The sequence below is a fragment of the Strongylocentrotus purpuratus genome, unplaced genomic scaffold (genome assembly GCF_000002235.5).
Source record: "Strongylocentrotus purpuratus isolate Spur 01 unplaced genomic scaffold, Spur_5.0 spur5_scaffold_6, whole genome shotgun sequence".
Lineage (NCBI taxonomy): Eukaryota > Metazoa > Echinodermata > Echinoidea > Camarodonta > Strongylocentrotidae > Strongylocentrotus > Strongylocentrotus purpuratus.
Window position 1 is genome coordinate 11,935,922 of NW_022145612.1, and position 10,866 is coordinate 11,946,787.

Below are 10,866 nucleotides of genomic sequence, written 5' to 3' on the forward strand. Positions count from 1 at the left end.
GTTATAATAGTACGAAAATCAGAAGCAACTGGCTCTGGTCACTTTTATTTTTAAAAAGTGAACACGTGTAGATAATGATTTACACGCCTATTTACATAAATAGGTTCAACAATACTGAAAAAAAGGTAACTAATTTACCCTATCATATTAACTTATCTTCCGTTACATATTACATTCTAAATTTTCTATCTTCGTTTCTACTCCAAGATAGAAAGATAAATAGATAAATGATATTTTATTGCATCTTTCATGAATGGCAGTTTCACAACTGAATTACACATAAATTACACAAATTGATACATTGTAAACAAAATTTACAAACTTCTATACTTCGATGCTAATTGATATATTCACAATATTGATTTTTAAATAGTAACTTATTTTTTATTTGATATTTGGCGTTTCCAACATAGCTTTCGCTTTCAGGTTTTCGCCTCCTATTTTTCTTTTCCTTTTTTAGAATTAATTTTAAAGCTTATCTGCCGTAGTTTACAAGAGGGATTAGACCGCCCTGCAAGGTCACTGGACAGGTGGTTATCTCATCAACTCAGCTCTCAGTTAACATAAGAAAAAGAGGATCATGGGAGACCAATGGTCACCGATTAGGCATTGTTTCTTATATAGAGGGTGCAAGTAGCTACAAGTAGTGCAGTGGGCCTTTAAATTGGATTTCATTTCACTTTATCTTTAATATCTACGAAATTTCATGTTTATAGCTGTACTTCCATGTTGTGGGCAAGTCCAAGGTTATGTGCCGTGTTTGCTGACCCATACCTTGCAACGAATTTTAAAATAAATCAAACGCTTACATATTATAGCAGCTGTCATTTTCCTTTTTTATTTGGTCTGATCTAAGCTCTGTTATGGCTAGCAACTTGATAGAATCATCGGGTATACGCAACCAATGCCGTAGTCACCCGAATAAAATTCAGGACAACTGATAATATTATGGAAAAATTATATATGGATGGAAAGATTTTCTCTGGAAAAACACGAATAATTTGCTGGAAAATGATATAGATGTCATGGAGAGGCGTAAAATGCAATTTTGTGGCTAGATGTGTCTCGCATGTGACGTCACGAATCTTGACACTCTACGGAAGACCCCTGAAGGCAGAAAATCTGGATCTCAAAATTAAAAATTTTGAGAAATGATTACTGCGGGCCCCAAACATATTTTGAAGAGGGGAGTTGTTATATTTGATCAGTAAGGCTTCCCTTCGCAATGATATGAATTTTGCATCAATTCAAAACACTTTGATTCTTCGGGTGACTACTTTAATATTAATAGGCGTAGATGATGTTGAAAACGTATGGGGCAACATACCCTGGACCCAGGAGATAATCAATACCCAGTCATAGGCAACGGGGAAACAGTTCCGTCCATCTCCTCGTACCCTTTCACTTTCAGTCGGAATCCAGCCATCTTGATTTTGACCTTCATATCGTCATCGTCGCCTTCGAGGGCCTTGTACTCGACGTTACCTGAAGGGATGCAAGCAAATACAATTAGACTCATTGATGCCCGTTGCACAATAATATTACACCAGAAATTTCGATTGCGTCATTTATTGCGCTAGTTGAACCTGCGTGAGGAGGCAATTAACCCTCATATAATAGTAATTCAACGCAGTATTTGAACTGTTTGCATTCATTCTTGTGCAATGTGACTATCACACGGTGCGTCAAAGAACGCCCCAGTACCTGACGCAGACCTACTTCACACAAAATAATGACGCCTCGTGTGCAAAGAGCATATGCCTATACATCACCACCCCTCCCCCCTTTCATCATATTTAACACCAGTCTCTTAATACACAGGCGTGTCTCCCTTGAATTCTTGAGAATATGGTAATAATTATCCTAAAAACTCCTGTTTGGAGCCAGAAGGGCGTTTATACTCATATACTTAAACACGCCCTGCTAGCTCTGAACTGACCCTTTCTCCCTGCCCTGTAATATAATCCTACATCCGCCACTCAATCCGATCACAAGCTTTATAACTCTGTAAAATCTGATGGTACTTGATGCCTGGGCTATGTTATATGAGTAAAGAACCATGTACATTACACCTAATACTATTTAATATTATTATGGGGTATACAATTAAGAGTCACATGCTTTCAGTAAGATCATCTTCTGAACTATTGACATAATTTTGTAGACATTTTAGTGGATATACTTTATAGGAATTACCAAGGCCATTTAATTTTTTCCATTGTCTTGAATTATCCAACCGTGGAGCTACAAATAGATGTCACGTGAAGGGTTGTCACATAGGGTAGGGTTGATGTGGGATGGAGTGTAATATAGACTGACAGTAATATAACAATTTGCCACGCTTTTGGTTTAGCCTCGCATGTAAAATTCATAGGGGAAAACAGACAAAGCCATGTACATAATAAGATTAAATTTAAAACAAAAGGAACGATCACATTACAGACAAACAGCCTATGTTCATCAATGGAAGGAGGCTAGCGCGAGGATGCAAATCGACATTCCGTGACAGTAGATCATGTTGTTAAGACATTGTTAAGACAACGTTACAGCGGCACTCATTAGCAAATTTGTTTTATGAATAATGATGAACTTAATCAACGACTTTGATCCTTGTTTGTACGATACATGCTCTAGCGACATGACATGCGGTCAATTTCCCGCACTGAACAGAATCGCAACTTCAGCCCTAGCTGGACCCAACACGACCCAACAATTACCCTTAACCTGTCCGAAAACCTATCGCAACCCCAACCCTATATTTTGTTGAAAGAAAGCCCGGAACTCATGTCACCGGAAAATGTCGGATCATATACCATGTCGCATACGATGTGTCATTTTGACTGCGTTTTTATCTGCTTTAAGCGAGTTTCTGGAGGCGTAGCAGAACATTATTATGCTTGATAGAAATTTATCAGTCGATCAACATAGGGCTTACACTGTACATTTTGCAATTATATTCTGTATTCATTAATTTCTACCATTGCGCCTCAAAAACCATATGAGTATAATCATAATTGATTGAGAGAAATGCACACATCGACGCCGTCCTATTACGTCAGACAAACGTGTAGAGGACGTCACAATAGGCTACTGAGCTTGGCATAGGATTTCAGGTGACAAATTTATATCAACATACCTGGTTCCTCGTTGATGGGTTGGTAAGCCTCATGATGGTTGCCCTCCTCGCTGTTGATGCCTACCGTAAGGTATACGATGATGTAGATGATGCCGAACAAGCTACTGATCGGCCCGTAGATCGTCGGGATGACGACGAGTTGACGCCAATGGGGGTCATCGAAAAATACGGTGCAGAGGATGACGATTCTGTTTTGAATATAGAAAAATACGATAATTAAAACAGCAACACTGAGGTTCTCCTTTTTTCCAATTTAAATCAATAGTTACAAACAACACGACCGCAAATAAAAATCAGCCTAGGGCTATATCAACAGCCTTGTGCATCAATTTTTGAAATGTGCGAACGTTAATTATGACGTAATCCGAACATTGTTTCAATAGGTAATACAATAGGGTAATAGTAGACCTATATTCCTAAAGTTGATATGATGAAGGTCTCTGCGATCCTGCTGGTATAACAGAAATTATGTAGCTTTGAGTCATAAGTGTCAGCAGATTGACGCTCCGTGCCGGCGGAACGGTGGAGGTGTCGTGGGATATTAGCCTGGTTCATTCACTTGACTTTCAATCCAAGTGTTAAGGGTTCGAATTCCAGAACGCCAATAGCGTCCTCTGGCAAGACATGAATCCACATTTCCACCCTCCACCCACTGTGGGTACCTGGTATAGGATGCGAATGTCATTGCGGTTTGCTCAGTGGTTTGCTCAGTTTTTTGAGCATATGTAAAATGACACCTGCAGGGAGTGCCCCCCCCCCCCCAGGGAGTGGAGAATGTACATACACTCTTATTTCCACGGAGTCAAATTTCACTCTGAATGGCGTCAGCTGGGAGTCAACTCTATTCCTAGTTAAAGTGACACGGAAAAGGAGTCATCTTGACTCTGAATTGAGTCAATTCTCATCTGATGCCACACAATCCGAGTCAAATTGATTCGGAATCCGTGTCACTTTAACTAGGAATAGAGTTGACTCCCAGCTGACGCCATTTAGAGTGAAATTTGACTCCGTGGAAATAAGAGTGTACAATGTGTGCGGGTAAGCCTTAATCCGATGACCGGTGTAATAATTTAAATGTAAAGCGCTTAAAGACATCGTCAATGAATTATTAAGCGCTATAATAAACCCCAAATATCACTATTATATCCAACGGGCATAATAAATAATTATTTTAATAATTACTAATTCGATTCCGTCTTTGTGCTTACGTCAGTGAGGTGTTGTGGAAGACGGTATGTACGGCGAGTGTGTGGCGGGATGTGGGATGCTGTCCAAAGAGGTATGCGACGAACATAGCGATGATGAACCCACAGATGACGACGAGTGCGGTGGCGATGTACACCCTGAAAGGGGCGTGGAAGATCTGCGTATGGATGAAGAGTTGGACCAGGGAGTTGGCTATGTAGACCAAGAGACCAACGGTGATACCAATCTATCAAGGAAATATAAAGAAGACAGGTGACATTTTGAATACTCTGCGCCCCTTGTCTGTTGGGGTAGTTTAAAACGCGATATTAATTATTATTTATTACTTAATCCTTCACACGCCAAACACACAAAATAAAATTATATCAACGTAAACGGCAAAAAATAGAGACAAACTGGAGTGGGGGGGGGGGCAAAAGTTGGAAAAGGAAGAGAGAATATAAAAATGGAACACTCTCATCCTATTATCATTCATCAACATTCCTATATCGATTACTAAATACCCCTTTTTTTCTTATTCCAAACACAACAAAATGTATCCAGTGGCGTATCTAGGGATTTCGGGACCCGAGGCAAAATAACTTATACGAGCGAGGGACCAAACCTACCGAGCTGTCTATATTTTGCACTTTAATCCTCAAAAACGCAATTTATAAATGCCGCGAAAAGCTTGTAAGGAAGCATTGCAATAAAGCGGTAGAGTTTCCGAATTTGAACACCCATGAGCCTATTTCTAATCACTTCTCCCTAAAATGAGGAGCAAAATTAACGAAAAGCCAGGAGAAATGTTGATAAATTTAAAAGCAACATAAAGAGTTTCTTTCTAACGCTGACCCTTTGTAATTACTATTCTCTATGCTTTATCCTATATTCGGGGCGCAATATTTAACTCAAGGATGACGAAACTTATGCAACAGGGAGCAAGTTAAGCAATGAGCATAAATGTTGTTCTTTATTGTACCCCTTCAAATATATCCTGTATTGGGCGCGAAACACGAGATTGTGCGAGGGAGCAAAGCGAATGAGCTTTAGAAAATATTCGCATACCACAACCTAAGCAAACTGATTTCTAATTTGACTTACAATGAGTATTGGGGCGCATATAATACAATCATTATCTTTCTTCTCTTTCTCCCCTCCCCCCCCCCCCCCCCTTATCATTAACATCATTGAACATTATCAAAATGTTCAAAACTTAGAAATAGCGGATCCATATTTAGGGGTATTTTTGTTTAAAATGGGACCCATGTAGTCTGACCAATTCAAGTGCCGCCCGGATCACGTGCTCCCCTCTACATTCCCTAGATACGCGACTGATTTTTATATCAGTTGTTTGTGGTACCATAGTGATGACATGAGCCCAGCTCTCCTTGTACGAGCGGATGATGACGCCGAGCCCAAGAGGTACGGCTATGATGAAGATGGCTACTACGACGGCCCACATGGAGACCGCGACAGAAGCTGAAGCGATACCACCGGAGATGATTAGGAGCATGACGGGGACGTACCCCATTGATACCACCGTCGAGATAAGCACCATGCTCGTGCTTTATGATAAAGGAGAACAAAAGCAAAATGTCTGAGCATAATTACGATTTTTATCATGGCAATAGTAAATAAAGGAGACGTTATGGTGGAATTTACATTTTGGAGACGTTAGCTAAAAAACATTACTCAAACGATGAAAGATAATTGAAATTATCATAAAACCTACTTTAAAATGAAAATGTAATACTCAAACATGTAAGTAATCCAGGAGCTAAGCCTCTATTATAATTGGTTTCCTTCACATGATCATATTTGTTTCCAACCATGTGACTTTTCATTATATTTCTCTTTTGTGTTGTTACCGTTTTGCTTGTAAAAAATGAAAATGAAATTAATGAACGTGAAGTTGAACTTGATATTACTCTTTTTAGCTGAATAACAGGAGAAAAATAACCCAGTCTAGCAATAATATCAACAATTTTCTTCAACAAAACGTCCTGAAAGTGAAAAATAACCTTTTTACGATGATGAAATTGGATGCCGCTTTAACAGGTGACAAAGATATTGATTATGTCACGTATTCCAATGTCCTTATACAAGTCCTTGTACGTAGTACCAGCATTATTAACTGCATGTCAACACAATTACTTGTAAAACGATACGTTTTAGATTGCGGTCAGTCGGAGTGGCGCGCGACTGTTGCACAATTAAAAAAAAAAAAATTGTATTTTAGAATTAAAAACTCAGCAAAATCAAAAAGACCCAAAATGTTTGAATTTCACTTAATTTGGACAATTCCCGTGTTTATTGCTCCGAAATATCTACATATATATTTACCTCCAGTGTGAATGTACCCAGGAATTGTATGAAATTAGGATTGATATATTTTGGAATAAAGAGGTGCTAAAAATAACACATCTGGGCCTTTAGAAAGCCCTAAAATACATCAGCTTCAGGGGCTCCGCCCCCTGCACCCCCCCCCCCCCGTTGTCGGCTCGATCGCTACGCTCCCTCGCAGCAAAATCAAACATATTGGTTTGGCACCCTAACTAAAAATTATATTCGTTTTGGCGCTTCTAATAAATTAGTTGAGAAGGCCTGTTTTAGAAGCATAGGGCAGAATTGTTCGTTGACAAGAGAGAGAGAGAGAGAGAGAGAGAGAGAGAGAGAGAGAGAGAAGGTGGATTGGCAGGAGCGTCCATGTCGAGAAAGTGTGTCACACGTACGCGAATCTTGGCGAGTTTGTTGGTATTGAACTGTAATTCTGAGCGACATACAGTACGCAAGTACACTAATTCCTGGTGCTCCTAGGTGTCCTCCATGGTAATTTTTTTCAAAAAGAAAATATATGATAGTTTAATTCTGAGTATCACTGCGTGAGCTCTGTAATGAAATAAAATGTGAAGTTTCAAGACAAACGCATATTTCTAATTTCACGACAAAACATTCGGTCAGAGGGGCAACCGTGGATTCCGAAGAGGACATCACTCATCATCATCACCATGATCCCCATCATTACCACCATCCTCGACAATTATACTCGATGTTTGTAGGCGTACTCCATTATAGTATCCTTGCTTTCACCACCATCACCAACATCATCTCAATTATCATGATCATTAGCATTGTCATTATCGTCACCATCTTTAACATCGTCGTCATCTTCGTCATCTTCATTGTCAAAATGATGATGAAGATCAGCATCATCATCGTCATCACCACCAATACCACCAATACCTTTATCAGTATCATTGCTGTTCGAACTACCATCATGATGATGATGATGATGATAGTGGATCATCATCATCATCATTATCTTTATCATATATTATCTTCATCTGTCAAGTCTAACAAACATGAGCGCCATACAAGAACCCACTATTTTTGTTAGACATCATCATCATCATTATCAACATCACCATTATCATTATTGTCACCATCCCCATCATCTTCCTCATCACCATTCTTACCAGACACAAAAGTATTGTTTCCATCGATAAAGACTTTGACCACGTTGACCATTGACTATATATATATATATATATATATATATATATATATATATATATATGTTGACCATAGATGCCACAGGACAGATAGCATAGAGCAACATACCAGTGACGTAGAGTGCCGGAAGTTGTAACACCATCATCACCATCGTCATCATTGTCACTGTCATCATCATCATCATCATCACCATAATCACCATCATTATCATCATGATAATCGCCACCACCTCCATTACAACATCCATACTGTTACTTTCATTGCCACCACCATCACCATTGTCATTGGTAGTGACACAATCGTTGCCATCACCATCGACATCTTCTCACCAAACAGAGATGCTACCGTCAATGAAGAACGTGACGAGATTGGCCATAGCTCCCCCAGGGCAGATGGCGACGAGCAACATACCAGTGACGTAAGGTGTCGGGAGCTTGAACATTCTGACGATCGCTAAGGCAACCAGAGGGAACACCAAGAACTGTATGATGGATCCAACTAACACTGCGCCAGGTACTCGCCATTGGCGCATCAATTCAACCTGGTAGAAGAGAAGGGATTATGCAGGATTAAGGGGGATTATACCAGTTGCACACGAAGCGTCATTCTAAATGTGACACATTCCAACGATTATCAATCCTTTGAAGGCAATAATTATTCATGGGCCGGTACATGGGGCACAGGCTCGACACCATGTTCGCAATGTGCATTTTGCATTCAACTTGTGTACAATAATTTTCGCAATGAGACTCAAAGACCTCATCGCTGACGAAGTCTTACGCGCAACAGGCAAAATAGTGTGGTTACAAGGTCATACTTTTTTTTAGTGCAGATAATAATCGATATTGTTTTTCGTTTCTGATGTTGAATTTGCTACATGATGACAAACCATATCTTTGATCGGTTTCTATTTTACAGAGCTGATCTCTGATAGGAGTTCTGCATGTTGACTATTTTGACAACACTTTTTAAAGACCTTGGTGCTTATTTACCCGTGATGGACATTATGATTAGAGGATCATTGGAAAGAAAATAAGTAACTCTTCATCATGAAAGCAATTCCAAAGTCATATTAATAATGACTTGTCAATTAGGAACTACCAAAGCAGGGTAAACTTGTTATTGACACGCCCTGTATAACCCTTTTTAGAGTGTCGATGTAATATTGTAACTTTACCTTGCCGATAGCCGCACCCATGGCCAAGTTTACCATCGCAAATGCGACGGTCATCATGATGGCCGTTATTATACGAACACGGGAGAGCTCTTCCATTGACACCGCCATCGGGTTGGTACTCGGTATTATGACCAGGGCCGTGTCGTTGTTCATTCCGAACACCATCGATATCGCCTTGTCTATCACCGCTGGCAAACTCTCCTCCGCGGTGATGTGATCCATTGCCGATGTGGGGGTGGTGTCGAGATCCAATGCCATTGATTCATTCAATGTCGAGATCGTTCCCTTGATTGTGTCGTTTATCGCATGACGGCTGATATTGACTGATGGTGTCGACATCCAGTCCCAACCCGACTTTGAGACATCGGATGAGTTTTTAAATGCCATAACTTCAGACTTTGTCTTTTAAAAGGAATTATTCGCTCTTCATGTACGACCAAAGCCGTGATTCTTTTATCTTGTACGGCTTTGTCACACTTTACGGAAGGGAGTGGAAATTTTGCAGCATTGATGATTGATTGTTCTTGTAGAAGTCCTGTTCGTTGATGAGCATAAACAAATACAATGCCTAACACAAATAGGCATACAAAGTTTATGTTGATTTTCAAGAATAGTTGTTTGAAGACTCAGTGAAGAGATACTATTTTAATCACCAAAATAGCTGTAGACATAATTTTTGCCCGCTGCAAAAGGTGATATTCCTTTAGACAAAGCATTTGTTGCTACCTGCAGAGGAGTATGCCCTACACAAGTCTGTAAAAACAACGCCCAAGAGTTAGTCTCTCCCTATAACCAAATACCTCTGATCCATTAAAACATTGGAATGATAAACTTTTGAATACGAGGCTACCCGGTTATTTTCCTAACACGTATCATATTCATGTAGAGTCACGTAGAAGGTATTACATATAAAAACATCCTGGTAGGCATATATTATGCTGTGGAGAGCTAGAAGGGCTTTAACTCTGTGTAAATCTATATAACGCTATTCTGACGTTATGCTCCTTTATCCCGTGATAGTTTACACGCATATAACCGCGACCACTATCATTATTAATACTGGCATATTTTGAATTAAGCGAAGTATAAAGAGCTTTCATGGCTATTTCCAGTTAGGGAACTTATCAGAAAGAAAGAACAAACTTACTGTTGGGGTTTTAAAGTTGGTTCCAATAGGAGCAGGACAATGAGAGGAACTTGTCATTGTCATATTTTTTAGCGAATTTCAATCCAAAATAAAAAAATTATGAATTGTTGAAGTTGTGATCAATCAAAAACAAATTGGCAACTCTGTGACGTATTTTGCGAGCTCCTCTCCCATTTGTTCTGTACTAAAAGAACATCAGAAATTGTTGTTTTCCCTCAAAAAATGTCAGTCATACATGAACCCATGTTTCTATACAACCCCTGTGTGAAACATCTATTCCGTCATCTATAACGAAGAAAACAAAAGCTTATGAAATTGAATGTAGGAGAGGAGCTCGCAATATACGTCACAGTGTTGCAAATTTGTGTTTCACTGATGACAACATAAACAATTCATTACTTTATTATTATTATAATCTGTTCTTGCTCAAACTTTCACTGATCTGTCTCTCTCATTATCAGTTTATTCTGCTTATATTAAAACCATTCTAATATTAGGGTGGAATATACCTTTAATGGAAACGTGAGGGACCCGGGGGGGGGGGGGGGGGGTACTCAGATTTGGTTTGGACGGGGGTGTACCGATGAAGCCTCCAAACCCCTATCCATTTTTAAGGGTCATTATGGGGGATTTTTTTCTCGAAGTAAAGCCCAATTTTCACGATTTTCAGAAAATGTTGGAAAATTTGAAAACACGGACCCATGT

The 10,866-nt window shown here is 39.5% G+C and overlaps 1 protein-coding gene across 1 annotated transcript; it reads right to left on the minus strand.

The window, feature by feature from the left end:
* Positions 1-658: 658 nt before the first annotated feature.
* Positions 659-9,810, minus strand: LOC115919220 (solute carrier family 10 member 6-like). The gene is made up of 6 exons (XM_030972463.1): positions 9,015-9,810; positions 8,167-8,378; positions 5,685-5,889; positions 4,345-4,568; positions 3,137-3,324; positions 659-1,485 (listed from the first exon to the last, which is right to left on the minus strand). The coding sequence occupies exons 1-6, from the start codon at positions 9,399-9,401 to the stop codon at positions 1,346-1,348; spliced, it is 1,356 nt and encodes a 451-aa protein (XP_030828323.1). The 5' UTR covers positions 9,402-9,810; the 3' UTR covers positions 659-1,345.
* Between the last annotated feature and the right edge of the window lie 1,056 nt (positions 9,811-10,866).